This window comes from Lactuca saligna, chromosome 7 (genome assembly GCF_052625555.1).
Source record: "Lactuca saligna cultivar CGN05327 chromosome 7, ASM5262555v1, whole genome shotgun sequence".
In the NCBI taxonomy this organism is placed as follows: domain Eukaryota; kingdom Viridiplantae; phylum Streptophyta; class Magnoliopsida; order Asterales; family Asteraceae; genus Lactuca; species Lactuca saligna.
In genome coordinates this window covers 181,164,031-181,178,750 of record NC_136423.1, presented here as the reverse complement: position 1 = coordinate 181,178,750, position 14,720 = coordinate 181,164,031, and the positions used below count along the sequence as shown (strand labels likewise).

Genomic DNA, 14,720 nt, shown 5'->3' with positions numbered 1-14,720 from the left:
AACAACATCAAGATTGTCATCATGCATAGAATTGGTATTTTCCTGTAGATAACAGAAAATAATAAATATCGATAAAGAGAAATATAAAACAAAACATACCATATTTGCATAAAGTTATGAAAAATGAAAGAAAAATATATTGAAGAGAGGGCACAGGGTTTGACTTTGGAAATATATGAGACAGTTACCAACCTTATTTGGCTTGTTAACAGGAGTACCATTATCATTTATATGATCATGTTGATGATTTGATGACCTTTTTGTCACCTCATCAAGAACCCTTTCATCATCGGTTAACTTATGCACAGTGTAAGCACGATAGTTGTTCTGCAGATTGAACATGGAAATCTGAACTTTGAAGACAAACTTCTTATTTAGAAGAATTTTGAACTCATCAGGTATCTGTTGTCGGCCTTGATCCTAATTTACATTATAAAATGTTTGGAAAAGTTAAAGAATAAAAATCATATATGTCAATCATTTAAATAACGGAGATATTTTATGAAACCTTAGCTATTTTGTCCATCAACCATTGGTTTCCACGATGAATAAGATCTTTTACATGACGCTCAAACAATACAAACGAAGAAGAGCCACTTTCATGTTGCACACAAACTACTATCATAATCCTAAAAATTATAACATAGTACTTATATTTAGCTTGACATACACAATGAAATATATGAAAATTGTAAAATACATGCATAGTCTTCGAGATAATAATTATTTACTTTCCAAATACATCCGAGACAAATCCACAACCATCACAGTGAAAAGGGCCAGCATCAACATCATCATGATTTTTAGTAACTTTTTTAGAACAATCACGGCAATAAAATGAATACCAACCATCATCCATATCAAAACCAATAATAGTAGCGATAATGGTTAAACCAACTTCCTGTTTCATATATAGGAGAAAAAAGGAATCATATTAAAATATTATTTCATATAAATTGTAGATATAAAATAAAAACAATAATAGAATGCGGAAACTGTTATATAAAAATGTTAAGTAAACCTCATTAAAATCAGGAATTTCATCAATGTTTTTTATCTGAAAACGGAGGTAGTAATCCTCTGGATTAGCCACAACGGTATCTGAGTTGAGCTGGGATGTACGGCTAGAAGACTCAACATTTGTATCCAAAGCATTAATTCTACATAAACAAATAGTGAAGTTATTCAACAAAAGTAATGATTTAGTAAGATAAATGTGTTAAAAATGTTAAATAACATACTTTGATTTGAACTCCAAAATCTGAGGCATATCATCATTTATATGCTATCTAGACCCAAACAAACAATTACCAACTTGAGGCTGACCTGCAAGAAAAAAGAAAATTAATATTGTCAGTAATTACTTTGAAGTTGAAATGATAATTTGTTGTAAAAAACACTTACCACCCCAAATTTTGAGTTTGGCCAAACGTAGCAGGATAATAACAGGAGCAGTGTCATTATTATGTTGTGAAATGTAAGTATTCAACTTCATTGCAAAACTGCCCCACAAAGCGACTGCAATTCTCGTACCACTAAATATGCATGGTGGTTATTAATGAAAGATAAATATAAACGGGGGAATGTGTAATAATAATACAAATGTGTACCTTAAATCCTGAACAACCAGATTCATTAACCTTTTCTCTCTTCCATACTCAACAATGACTCGCATGGGATCACTTGACACAACTTCACCTAGAAAATCTATGTGAAAAAATTTAATAAATTAGTAATAATAACCGAAATGTGTATTACATTAAAAATTGAAGTATAGAAATAAGTTAAACTAACAACATAACATACCAAATGCAACACGAGTGTCAAAGTTCCTGGCTAGCAAATCTGGGAAAGAGATAAAATGATAAGGATCTACTGTATCAACAAAATCATTGGATACACGAACTTTCGTGGTTTTGTAGAAATTGATTTTATGTTTATGAGGTACAAGCATGTATTCGCTTTGATTGCTAGCCATAGCGAAGTTACTGATCTCCCGGACAGCTCCTTCATCGAATAGGGATTCAAATACCGGAATAAGATTTTTTTTTATTGTAGCTTGAATTCTACTTCCCTGTAGGTGACAAAGATAAAAAAGTGCAAAAAATGTATTAAAAAACGGAACAATAATAGATTTCATTACATAGACTAAACTTTATTATTAAAAATAATAAAGTTGTTTATTAAAATTGTATGAATAGAAGTAAAAAAGTACATCTCTTGAATTTCAACTTTTTTTGAATAGAGATAACATAAGAAATTGATAATTTTAAAAAACAAATGGTGTAAAAACAGTACCTCCTGGTCGATTAAAATCATGTCCAGGCTTGTAACCATATTAGGATTGTTTACATAGGTCGGCTTCCAAAGCATGACGACTTTAACACGTATGTTCCAAGACTCTTTAGATGCGTTGATTTCAGCAACCTTATCAAAGACGACCTGATCTGCATTGTTAGATGCCATGGAATACTATTATCTGCAATGGAAGGGGATAATTGTTTAGAGAGAATTTTGATTTGTAATGAAAAATCGTAGACAGTATATTTATAGGGTAAAAAATTGGTTAATGTTGATATCACATAAACATTTTAGAATGTAATCACTTCCATACTTAAGATATTTTTTAAATATGGTATGATATCCAAAATGATATCAGTATATCATGTCATATATAAATATAAAAATAATAAATTCATACCATATTTAAGATAATATTTACCATATAAAAAACTGTAAATTTGAAAAGTTTGAAGAATAAGGAAATTATATAGTAAATATACAATATTTTCATAAATATGGTATGATATCGAAAATAAACTCAATATAAGATGTTTAATATATTTAGAAAATATAGGAAAATATATATTTGGTTAATGCTGATATGAAATAAAGATTATGGAATGTAATATCATGTCCATACTTAAAAGATGTTTTATATACGGTATGATATCCTAAATAATATCAGTATACCATCTCAAATATAAGTAGACAAATAGATAAAATCATAGTATCATTTAAAATAGAATAATTACTATATAAAAAACTGTAAATTTGAAAAGTTTGTAGAATAAGGAAAAAATCATGTATTTTACAATTTTCATATATTTCATTGTGTATGTCTCGGATGCCTTATGCAGCTGCACCTTTTCTGACAGCATCCACAGCCACAGCAAGTGAAATGTACAAGAAAGTGAAATGTAGATTGGGTTGGTAAACCTGAAGGTAATAGTGGTCACTGTAGGGGTTTGCATTTTCTTGAGACTCAAGAAGGCAATACTGCCTTTCGGTCTGTTTAAGATGCAAATGAAAGCACATTACATAAGTGCAGGATGCAGTAAACCCACCATGAAAGTGCAATGGTTGTGAGAGCACAAATGCTTACAGGAATAATAACAGACTGAGAGTAGCCATGAAGACGACAATCAAATACCTGTCACATAAATAAGCAGAAATGAGCATACCATTGACCCAATCTAACCAACAGTAACCAAAAAGCACCCAGAAGTACCAAACATCGCCGACAAAAGAGATTATTAAGAGAACCTAAGGAAGCACTAAGGCTTTTGTCCAAAGATATGTTCCTATGATACTCATGATCTGTATAAGTACACACATCTCGGTTTACTTTCTCTTCTTCTTCTTTTGTCTTCGGTAATGATCTCAACCCTCCAATCAATAAAGTCAATGCCACCGGAAACAACTGAATATATATATATATATATATATATATATATATATATATATATATATATATATATATATATATATATATATATCTCAACCCTCCAATCAATAAAGTCGATGCCACCGGAAACAACTGAATATATATTCAGTCAAATGATATAACTTATTAAATCCTAAGACATGAATAAAGATCAAAGAATCACCTAACATCAGGAAGCTTTTCCATGTCTTTGCATAAGATCATGAATGGGGCGTCTCACAACCATGGGCTGCATCCAGTTAAACACAAGGTTAAATGTTGTTTATAAGTCAAAAAAAAAAAGATCAGTTAAATGTTCTTGAAATGAAATGTAAAAAAAATTAATAAAATAAATAAACCGGTGTCTTATTTAAAAATAGATGATAAGGGTATTTTGGTATTTTTGAAAAAACAGAAGACTTAATTGAATTTTAAAACCAATGTCAACATTTTCATTGAATTTTGTCTCAATTATAAAACGCTACAAGAATTAAAAAAAAAAAAAAGTCTATACAATAAGTGGAGTCTTGAGGGTAAAGTTGTCATTTACTATTGTTTAACTAACCTCCAAGAATTGAGTCATTGACACACCATTCTGGACTATCTGAAAGCCAAACAAAACAAACGCAAACAATTAATACAAAATTCAAATGCTTTTTTTAGAGAAATTTTAAGAAAAATTCAAAGCTTACATAATTGACAAAAAGCTCAAAAGCTTCTGCAACAAGGTATGTCAAAGTTGTTCCTGTATCAACAATGGTTCCTTGGTTATCTGTGGCGAAAGCAGTTGGGTGAATGGTCAACTTTTGACCGTTGACCAAAATACTTTGTAGATCAAGATTGTAATGAGGCCTGAAAGATCAAGATAATATAAGATTACAAGATACAAAATTAACAATTACACTTCTATTGTGGTTTCTAATTGTATAATCGAAATTAAAGTTGCAAATATTGATATTTCCTAAAATACCCTTCAGTAATACGTACTGTGATGGGACAAGGTAGTTCTCAGGTTTAAGAATCATGGAAGCACCACCAGCAAAGGTTAAAAAAACCTTAGAAAAAATCCCATTTATGCTGTTTATAAGTAAAAAAAAAAAAAAGATCAATTAAATGTTCTTGAAATGAAATGAAATAAAAAAAAACTAATAAAATTTATAAACCGGTGTCTTATTTAAAAATAGATGATAAGGGTATTTTGGTATTTTTGCAAAAACAGAAGAGTTAAATGAATTTTAAAACCAATCTCAACATTTTCAATGAATTTTGTCTCAATTATAAAACTCCACAAGAATAATAAAAAGTCTATACAATAAGTGGAGTCTTGAGGGTAAAATTGTCATTTATTATAGTTTAACTAACCTCCAAGAACTGACACACCTTTCTGGACTTTCTGAAAGCGAAACAAAACAAAGACAAAATTCAAATGGTTTTTTTAGAGAAATTTTAAGAAAAAGTCAAAGTTTACAGAATTGACAAAAGGGTCAAAAGCTTCTGCAACAAGGTATGTCAAAGTTTTTCATATATCAACAATGGTTCCTTGGTTATCTGATGTGGCAAAAGCAATCTGGTCAAACCATCAAACATGTGTGCAAAAAAAGCATAATTAAACCTCAAAAGAAAAAAATAGATTGGGTGTGTACATACTGACTTATAAGATTAATTACAGAATATTAACATAGAATCTTTCTCTTCATGACTATATCAGTGGAATCAAAACCACATAAAGCTACCTACATAGCAAACTCAAACACAATGGTTTAAACATAGGAATAAAAAAGAATCAGGTTTAGAAATCCAAAAGATGAAATGAAATCCATGAATGAAAAGAAGTACCTGCACATCAGACTTGATAAAATCCAGATTGGATTTCTTGTGGAAGCTATCATGTGATATAATAGTTATAATTAGAAGAAAGAATCAATGTTAAGGTTCTAATGCCCTAATAGCAAACACCAATTTCAGTAATTATTTCTTGAAGAACAAAACTTTTTTGTGATATCTTTCATCATTGTAAATGCGTAAAAACTAAGCTTGTGGAAGCAATTCAAAAATGATTTCAATCAAATATATCGCAATCATACTTATAGACTTACCAAAAAATAACCCAATTCATCATGAAATCGACATGCCACACACTACAGTGATATGAAAAGTAAAGGTTAAGAAGCGCTTGAAGTTCCTGTAATCAATGAAAGATATTTGCAGATCGATACATTAATAAACCTGTGTAAGTGATAAAGAGAGGCCTGAGAAAAGGAGATCGCTTACACGGCGGAGGAGGTGTCCGGCGAATTCAAGAGAAAATAATTGAGAAGTGGAGAATCTGATGGAGAAATAAGAGAAGAAGGTGAGGAAATGGAGGAGATAATAGGGCTCCGACACCATGGCGAACAGTATGTTCATTGTTATATCGTAATACTGAGTGCGATCAACATCGGATTCACCGTTATTGGTGTTCTTCACTTTCTTCCCCATGATTCCTAGGGTTTTCAGATAGCCGGAAGTGGGGGTTTCTGGCCGCTGTAACATAATCACAGATTCGATTGACGCAATCAAGCCTTCAAGAATCGACTATGTTGATGCCTGCACCGATTTTCTTGTTGAGAAAATCGATTCCATGTATTAGGAATGAATCGTTAGAAAGTATTTTTATTTGTAGGGCTTGTGAATTTATTTTTGGGTGAGGATGATGTCAGCAAAATGATCCTAAGGTGGAGATTAAAGGAGGAAAACGCAATCAAGGGTTGATGTTTCTTCATTGAAGAATTTAAGGTTTTGTTTTAGTAATATTTAGAGATAGATATGAAATACCAAACACTCTGTCTCATTATTCAAGTATCAATAACTTATTCCAAGTAAAATTTATTCAATATTCAATATATCTAAAGTTCCCAATTTTCACAAAAGTCAACCTTTGACATCATCCATATAGCAATTTTGGTCAACTTTAAAACCTCAGAGCTCTTGCATATGATCTCGAAGTTCCCATGTTCACTTGATTTTCGAGTCTCGCATATAATCCAGACTGAAGAAAAGATAGCCAAACTAATTTGAAATCTTTTAGTTTTCCAGACTTACAAAAAATTTCTGCATTCCATATGGTGTTATTTGTAGTTGTTTTCGTTCACATATCCTTATATAATATATTCAGAGTAATAAATTAACTTATTGCAAAGGTTGTATTTGCTTCTCATAATCTAAAACGTTTTCATCAACCTTTCAGCTTGCCTTTACAAATTGGAACCGCCTGCTTTTTCCAATTTCACAAGTTTAGTTTCATTTTGTTGGTGAAATCACAATAAATATTTTGTTCACACCATTTTAAAAAATGAAAGAATGAAGATGTGTTCGCCTTTTGCAAAATCAATGACATCTACATTTAATTCTACTTTTTTGACTTTTCACATTGCTATAAAATTCAAAAAATATATATATGGTGTATCTACTGGAAAAATATAAAAAGTGTGAACAGCAATAAACAGTAACAGTATGCTTTTTTAAAATATCAGCACACTGTGTCGCAAAGTCTGTTTTCATCACTATCTGCCCGTCTAACGAGATGCATTATACATTAATTAGGTAAAAGCATTAGATACCATGGGCATTGAATTCACAAACAGAATGAAATAAAAGTAAAATAACAAAAAAAAAAAACTGTTGCATAATCTCAGCCGAAAGATGGTGATCAATTTAAGTTAATCACAGATAAACATCAGTGTAAAATACAATTTACATCATTGATTGCAACAGCTTCGTTTTCGAAACAATTATGAAATTTTTTTTGTATCTTTTGACAAAATAAAAAAATCAATCGGGGATTTGATGAGTGGTTGCAAAAGAGAGATCAGATGGTGATGCATGTATTATATATCATCATTTGATATTACAGACAAAAATGGGTAAATAAATCATCACGTCAATCAATTAACAAACCACATCATCTCCAAATATCATTACAATTAAAAAAGTTATGAAATTTGAATAACATTTTGAAATCTATTCTGTATGATTGGATCAGGATGAATCAGATTATGAATATGTCTATCACCATTGAGCAATGCAAATGATACAAGGCTCGTAAGACTGGGGCGACAATAACTCTCATCATATTCAGAATAAAAAACTTCAGATTTAGTATGGAAAATCGAGAAAAATATATTCAAAGACCTGATTGTTTCTGAAATTATTTTATGTTACGATTCTGAAAATCGAAGATTCAAAAGAAGCACAATTTAAAAAATCAGATTATGAATATGTCTATCAGCATCGAGCGACGTACATGTACGAAGCTCGTAAGACTGGGGCGACAATAACTCTCATCATATTCAACCAAAAACGATTTGAATTTGGAAATTGTAATTGCAATAGATTAAGAAAAAGAAGAGAGCTCACGAATCTTTATAAGTTGCAACCAACGAGATGATGTGATCTTTGTACAAAGAAGAGCTGCAACCATGAGGATTAATGGAGGAAACGACAGCAATTTATAGCGAATCGAGTAAGGTTTAATCTGTGCCCTTTGTGATATGTTCGATTTAGGGTTTTGACATTTGAGGATAACTAGCGGCCCAATTAGAAATTGGGCGAAAAATTTAAAAAATGAAAATTAAAAAAATAAAATTGTGGCTGCTGGGATTCGAGCCCAGGTCTCCACGGCCACAACGTGGAATTCTTACCACTAAACTACAGCCACATGATGTTCTTTAATTCATGAGATGTCCTAACTATTGAATATTACAGCTATATTTAAAATACATTTTTGAGGTAATTTAAAGGCATTCTCTGCCATTTATTAGAGGTATTATTCTGGCAATAGAGGTATTGTGGCTGTATTACTTCAGATGTAAAAATAAAAGTGTCTTAGAATTTTTTTTTAATTAATAAAAATGTGTTTCGATGAGTTTTTGAAGTTTCCACAGTATTATTTTATAAAATTTTGTTAAAACCACTTTGATATAAACTAAGCATAAAAAAGATTATATCATCATCCCATCTTATAAGAATCTAATGCATATAAACATTAATCATAAGTTCGTACATTCTCTTTTATACGTTATATTACAACTTTGATTCGCAAAAAGGAGCGAATTTCGGTAAACATTAAACGATAAATATATTTTAATGTAAATTAATTATACAATACAACAAAGTTATGATAAGCATAAAAATATAGAATTTACATACGATCAATATAACATATATACCAACATTTATGAATTAGGTGACATAGCTATCAATCCCATATATACATCGTCACATATTTTCTAATAACATTTGTTGTAGGTCTACTTCTTGGAAGGTGATGGAGCAAATAACGGAATTGGGGGGATATTTGGAATAGAAGGAATTGGAGGCAATGTGATTTTGGGTGTGTTAGGAGGTAGTGTAGGAATGATTGGTATTGTTGGGAGTGTTGGTATTTGGGGTTGTGCGATAGTCGGGTTAGTAGGCATCTGGGGTTGTGGCATACCTGGGGTGGTGGGGATTTGGGGTTGGAGTTGTGGTATACCTGGGCTGATGGGTATCTGGGGTTGGGGTTGTGGCATACCCGAGATAGTAGGCATATGGGGTTGTGGAATGGTTGGCATTTGTGGTTGAGACATCGTTGGTGTTGTTTGCAGTAGGTTGCGTGAAGCGTAACAAAATTGATTGTTTGTGATACAAATTACTGCCAAGACGAAAATGCAAACGTAACAGGAGGAGGTCATGATTAGGAGTATTTCGATTTGGTTTTAAAATCGCTTTTGAGCTAAATACACTTTGATATACTTGTTAAGGAGTATGTATATTGGTTTAATGTTATATAGTGAAGTTATGTGTGGAAAAAGATTTGAAGTAGATAAATGTATTGTAGTTTGTTAAGACTTTTATGTGGTTGATTGGAAACTCTAATAGCAAATGTAAACATTGGATTTAAGAGAGTTGAATTTTGTAATGATCTTCTCATTTACGGGTTTTGTCTGATCTATCTTCAAACGTAAGATCTCCGGTTTTTGCAAATCAAACAACTAAAGAATTAATCTTTTTTTTTTCCTCTTTTTTCTTTAAAAAAATAAAACATCATAACCATATAACATATCATTTTCTGAAAAGAAGGCATAGTGAGGTTGATAACTACACCTATTAGACAGGAAGAATTATGTGAGGAAAAGTGGGAGCACAAACCAACACGAATTAAAAAAAAAAAAAAAAAAAAAAAAAAAAAAAAAAAAAAAAAAAACTGTGAATCCAAATGTACAACTCAGTTTGTTGATGTCCTAAAAAGTTGAGCAACCAAATTACTTAGATTTGAAGGTTTAATAGATTTTGACGAAATCGTAAACATGTTCAACATATATAATTGGCAACCTAACTTTCAATCCATGTCTTCTTGCAACAATGTTGTTTAAACTTCAATCAAACGCTTCATTTTCGGTCAAAGATCTATATCCAAAATTTTAATTAATTTAATTTATTTATTTTTGCCAATGACAACCTTCACGACTCATGGGATATTGAATGGTGTCGATTTTTTTTCCACATAAGTTCTTAATAACGTTGTTATTGAGGGGTATATTATATACATATTAATTTAGGTGATTTTTAGGAACAATGCATTTTTTTGGAGTTCAAAGTTTGGCCACATAAGTTCTTAATAATGTATTTACAGTTCAGAGTTTTGCCACACAGTTTGTTGAGATTGTTGGTTTTGGTCCCTTGTCTGCTTCCACTGCCACTGTTAGCCACACAAATATTTACAGATGTTGTTCTCTATCGCCCTTTGACTTATTGGCAATGTTTAAAGGATAAAGTTGAAACTTTATCAATCTATGTTATGGTTTGGACCTAGTTGGAGCTTGGTAACTCCTGGATTGGGCTGGAAAATCAGCTTAAGGAATTAAGTATTGTTGACTTATCATCATGGTATGGTGGAGCCTCACCACGATGTGGTGGTTAGCCTGAGCATGCCTGTTTAATCGTATTGCGACCACGACGTGGCCATGGATGGACACGAAATGGCAATCAACTAAAGGTTGACTTTGACCCAAGTTTGACTTAAGGGTGTATTGGGTATTTTGATAAATAGTTGAGCATAAGTGATTGTGATTGTATAGGTGGCTGGTAGAGTCAACATTTGGAGCAGTGATATGTGTAGTTATTTCTTCAAAATGAGATATGAGTTTTCCTTAATGTACTCGTGGGTCGAAGGTACCAATGCCGACCCACTAGGTTATGTATCATGGTTATAGGATGGTGACATTCTGGTATATGACTGATTAGTAGATATGTATGATTATATGTATTTGTTGGTTCTATGTCTATGTTTATCTGTTACATATGTCGATATATTGTGGTTAGGTCGAGGTAGTCATGCTTTGTGCTGAAGGCCAAAACACCTGGGGCGGTCCGAATAGGATGTAGGCCCTACGAGGCGGTCCAGTCATGCCGAAGGCCCGTAGAGCGGTCCAGATATGTTGTAGGCCCTGCGAGGCGGTCGAGTCAGGTCGAAGGCTCATATTTGCATGTTATTGTTTGTTATGTTGTGTGATGGTACTTTGGGGGAACTCACAAATCTTTGACTTACAATTTCAGTTTATTGTTTCAGGTACTTCAAAGGATCGTGGGAAAGCGACGACTTGATCGTGCACATCTTCCTATTTTCATGATATTGGATTTTGGGACACTCTGATATGAATTTACTTTTGAAACAATGGCTTTTATTGTAAAAAATTATGGATAATGTTTTTTTTTTTTTTTTTGTGATTTTTTGAGTGTTACACCGAGTATCTTGGCCTACAATACAAAGTTGGTCTGCTTTCAACTCTCAACATGATATGCGGACATATATAACACAAAAACAGTTCAATACAACATGCAACTCCTAAACTAGTCTACTTGCCTAACAACACTTTACAACATAACAACATCCTAACATACAAATGATACATATTGTAATATATGGTATAGTGAGAAAACTCACTTGAACAATCTCGAAGCAGCTAAGTAGGTTGGTTTGCAGATGGCTCAACCTTCATGTATCAACCTATAATATATTATTCTGGTTGCTGACTAATTGAGCATAACAACTAAATATTTAGATCCTTCATTAATTCCAAAAATCCTTTCATGGCTATCAAATAAGGATCAACCAGTCAAGACATTCAGGAGTCATGACCATTTCAACATATAGTTTTCCCTAAATCTAACAATTAAGCTAACATGTCTATCTTAGACACATCTCCTGTATGTAGACCAATCATTACTTAAACTACTCTCAACGACTAATCTAATTGTAACGACCCAATTTTCACGTCCGAAAATTTCGTTTTGAAAACATTACTTTAGAAAACATTAACAATTAAAAACATTGTTTGATCAAACCATAACACAATGTAAACCATGTCTAAAAGCCAAACCATACAACCCATCAAAATATCAGAGTACAAATCCCAGAGAATCTCGTAAATGCAGAAACCAGAGTGTGTGCATGATGTGCCGCTACCACGCCAGCTCTTTCCCCTTCGAAGAAAAGGTACCTGAAACCAAAACTGTAAAACGTAAGCACAAAGCTTAGTGAGTTCCCCCATCGTACCACATACCATACAAACACATAACATACATACTGCCAGACTATTCTGGGGTGCTTGACTACCCGGTACGACCATTCTGGGGTGCCATCCTACCCGTGTCAAACCATTATGGGGTGCTGACTACCCATGTCAAGCCATTCTAGGGTGCTGACTACCCATCGGTCCTAACAACCGATCCTCGGGGATTGGTCCCCTCCTACTACCTCTATCGCATAACATAACAGGCCAGCATACAAACATATCATCACATACTGTCAGACATTTATGGGGTGTCTGACTACCCTTCGGTCCTAACAACTGAACTCTACTACTATCACATATAACGTATCATGCTAACATATAACATAACAGGTAGTAGCAACCAAGATGATATCACAAAGACAATCATCTAACATACGACTCCTATTGGTGGGCCGGCATTGTGGCCGTAGACCCACCGCTACTGGAAGGTAACTCACCTCAAAGTAGTTGCTGAACTGATCGGGAACTGACTGACTGCTGCTGTTGCTGCTTCGGAAATCCTCCGGCTGCAATTCTCACAACATACTCAATCAAACACTGCTAACTGTCCTTTGGGTAAAATGACCATTTTACCCCTGGTCTAGCCCTAAGTCAAAGTCAGAGTCAACTTTCAGTTGACCCGACTCGCCGAGTTGGCTCTCCAACTCGCCGAGTCCCTATCCAGACGATTGTCCTGAGTCCAGTTTCTACTCGTTGAGTTAGGCTATGACTCGACGAGTTCTTCTTCTAAACTGACATTCAAGTCCTTCATCCTACTCGCCGAGTTGTATGAACAACTCGTCGAGTTCATCTTCATCCGATGAACACTTATGCGAAGACTCACCGAGTTGTATGAACAACTCGCCGAGTCTGTTCTTGATCTAAGGAGATTGCCTTGAACTCGCCGAGTTCCTCCATAGATGAGTTCAGCTTCCAACTCACTGAGTCACACCCCGTGACTCATTGCACACTCGATACTACGAAAAGGGGACAAATTCGGAGACTCGCGAGCAGACTCGCCGAGTCACATGAACGACTCGTCGAGTCGTTGCCATGCACCTACAAAATACACAGATTTGCTCGATTCCAGTCCATGCCATTCACAGATCTGGGTTTCTAGGGCATGGATTACACGTAAAGTTTCCAACTTTACGTGTAGATAATCACCAATGAAGGTTTTAGGGCTCAAAGTGCACCAAAAGGGGTAGATCTAGGGCTTTCATGCAATATGACCCCATAAAGGCATTAGATCCAAGCTCCAGGGACTAAATCATGCCTAGATCTAGAGGCTAACAACTTATTACAACCCACAATGCACAAACAAGCTTGGGGAATGGCTCAAGAAGGACTTTCATGAAGCTAATAGAGACTACAAGCTTGAAAACAGAGGGGAAACGAGCTATACCTCAAGGAAAACGTTGAGATGACACAAAGATGCCTGGCCTCCTTCTCCTCTTCTTGATCTAATCTTATTTCTCCTCAAAATCTTCAAGAACACACCAAAACACTTCAATCTCACAAGGAATAAGGGTATAAATGATGTTGGGAGCGTTGAGGGTGAATGGGGGCGAGCTTGGGGCGGAAATGAGGGTTTAAATAGGGTGCAAACCCTTGAAATTTAGGGTTTCATCCAACAGTGGTGACTCGCCGAGTCGCTAACTTAAACGTGTCTCGAGTCCCGTCCCTACTCGGCGAGTCGGATCTATGACTCGCCGAGTCCAAGGCTAGAAAAATGGAAAATACTCAAATAAGATCTACATACCATGAACTAGGTGCTACACTAATACTACAAATTCATATCAAAGATAATGAATATAATAGATAAGAGTAAGTGTAACTAACTCGATTTGACGAAATCCGAATAGTTATGAGCATAAATTTGACACCTACTTTCTTATATCCTTTCGAAACTTTCAGAGCTTCGCTAACTAGATTACAAAATGAGAAGTCGAATCAGGAGGGACCGAAATGTTAGCGGGTGAGAGAGAGACTCTTTGAAATAGAATGGGGCCATAAATGCGGGAGGCCAATACCTCTGTTTATAAGCTGAAAAAGAGAAAGACATGTTGCGCCCTATATGGATGAACCGCGCTCTACGATCCGAACTGACAGTTTATTTTTTTGCACGTAATGTTGGTTTTCGTGTATGTAACCTCAAATGTAATTGTCAAGTGCATTAAATGTGGCACCACGCTCCCTAAAGACGCCCCACGCCCTTGATAGGCGCCCCAACGCTTCTGGAATTCATTGTAAATTCGAAAAATAGTAACTTTCTTATTCGAACTCTGTTTTCGACGTTCTTTATATCCACGGGTTGTATTGACGACTATTACAACTTTTATGTTGAATACTTTGGCTAAAAAGCAACATATCTTCACTTTTATTTTTATAAACAAAAACTTATATTTATTAACCGCTATAAGTGAAAATGGGTGCTTTAG

The 14,720-nt window shown here is 34.1% G+C and overlaps 3 protein-coding genes and 5 non-coding genes across 18 annotated transcripts in view; all 8 read right to left on the bottom strand.

Moving 5' to 3' along the window:
* The window catches only part of LOC145006417 (uncharacterized), a 1,905-nt gene extending 370 nt beyond the window's left edge, over positions 1 to 1,535 (bottom strand). The window contains exons 1-7 of the mRNA XM_078965504.1: positions 1,405 to 1,535; positions 1,242 to 1,326; positions 1,022 to 1,160; positions 732 to 901; positions 509 to 629; positions 193 to 420; positions 1 to 42 (exon numbers count right to left, since the gene is read on the bottom strand). The exon at positions 1 to 42 is cut by the window's left edge and continues 370 nt beyond it. Coding sequence (XP_078821630.1) covers positions 1 to 42; positions 193 to 420; positions 509 to 629; positions 732 to 901; positions 1,022 to 1,160; positions 1,242 to 1,270 — 729 coding nt within the window. The 5' untranslated portion in view covers positions 1,271 to 1,326; positions 1,405 to 1,535. The remainder of the gene's footprint in view (positions 43 to 192; positions 421 to 508; positions 630 to 731; positions 902 to 1,021; positions 1,161 to 1,241; positions 1,327 to 1,404) is intronic.
* Positions 1,286 to 2,466, bottom strand: LOC145007518 (uncharacterized). Its single transcript, XM_078966436.1, has 5 exons — positions 2,299 to 2,466; positions 1,807 to 2,074; positions 1,611 to 1,707; positions 1,405 to 1,535; positions 1,286 to 1,326 (listed from the first exon to the last, which is right to left on the bottom strand). Exons 1-5 carry the CDS (start codon positions 2,464 to 2,466, stop codon positions 1,286 to 1,288), a joined length of 705 nt encoding a protein of 234 aa, XP_078822562.1.
* Positions 1,941 to 8,251, bottom strand: LOC145006418 (uncharacterized). 11 transcript variants are annotated; one of them, XR_013662889.1, is made up of 11 exons: positions 6,622 to 8,251; positions 5,978 to 6,305; positions 5,803 to 5,888; positions 4,694 to 4,783; positions 4,399 to 4,558; positions 4,272 to 4,310; positions 3,891 to 3,956; positions 3,386 to 3,703; positions 3,096 to 3,291; positions 2,299 to 2,479; positions 1,941 to 2,074 (listed from the first exon to the last, which is right to left on the bottom strand). XR_013662889.1 is itself a non-coding variant. In XM_078965506.1 (7 exons), exons 1-6 carry the CDS (start codon positions 6,236 to 6,238, stop codon positions 3,897 to 3,899), a joined length of 696 nt encoding a protein of 231 aa, XP_078821632.1. In that variant the 5' UTR covers positions 6,239 to 8,251; the 3' UTR covers positions 3,750 to 3,820; positions 3,891 to 3,896. The 11 variants fall into 11 exon arrangements, 2 of the variants coding, with proteins under 2 accessions (XP_078821632.1, XP_078821631.1); XR_013662887.1 differs by having other exon boundaries at positions 5,978 to 6,956; positions 8,102 to 8,250; XR_013662888.1 differs by having other exon boundaries at positions 5,978 to 6,734; positions 8,102 to 8,250.
* Positions 7,370 to 7,455, bottom strand: LOC145007824 (small nucleolar RNA Z196/R39/R59 family). The gene has a single exon (XR_013663187.1). It is a non-coding gene; the product is annotated as a small nucleolar RNA Z196/R39/R59 family (small nucleolar RNA).
* On the bottom strand, positions 7,548 to 7,631 carry LOC145007818 (small nucleolar RNA Z195/SNORD33/SNORD32 family). The gene has a single exon (XR_013663182.1). It is a non-coding gene; the product is annotated as a small nucleolar RNA Z195/SNORD33/SNORD32 family (small nucleolar RNA).
* Positions 7,731 to 7,821, bottom strand: LOC145007841 (small nucleolar RNA U31b). Its single transcript, XR_013663202.1, has one exon. It is a non-coding gene; the product is annotated as a small nucleolar RNA U31b (small nucleolar RNA).
* Positions 7,947 to 8,036, bottom strand: LOC145007842 (small nucleolar RNA U31b). Its single transcript, XR_013663203.1, has one exon. It is a non-coding gene; the product is annotated as a small nucleolar RNA U31b (small nucleolar RNA).
* Positions 8,252 to 8,330: 79 nt separating the features above from the next.
* TRNAH-GUG (transfer RNA histidin (anticodon GUG)) lies at positions 8,331 to 8,402 on the bottom strand. The gene has a single exon. It is a non-coding gene; the product is annotated as a tRNA-His (tRNA).
* Between the last annotated feature and the right edge of the window lie 6,318 nt (positions 8,403 to 14,720).

Bases quoted from the DNA above. Each gene is read 5' to 3' on its own strand.
- LOC145007518 (XM_078966436.1), bottom strand. From the start codon at position 2,466: ATGGCATCTAACAATGCAGATCAGGTCGTCTTTGATAAGGTTGCTGAA. The intron at 1,536-1,610 runs GTACACATTTGT...ATGCATATTTAG, and splicing joins CTGGTTGTTCAGGATTTAAG to TGGTACGAGAATTGCAGTCG. The intron at 1,327-1,404 runs GTAAGTGTTTTT...TTTTTCTTGCAG, and splicing joins CAAACTCAAAATTTGGGGTG to GTCAGCCTCAAGTTGGTAAT.
- LOC145006418 (XM_078965506.1), bottom strand. From the start codon at position 6,238: ATGTTACAGCGGCCAGAAACCCCCACTTCCGGCTATCTGAAAACCCTA. The intron at 5,889-5,977 runs GTAAGCGATCTC...CATTGATTACAG, and splicing joins CCGGACACCTCCTCCGCCGT to GAACTTCAAGCGCTTCTTAA. The intron at 4,559-4,693 runs GTACGTATTACT...TTGATCTTTCAG, and splicing joins AACTACCTTGTCCCATCACA to GCCTCATTACAATCTTGATC.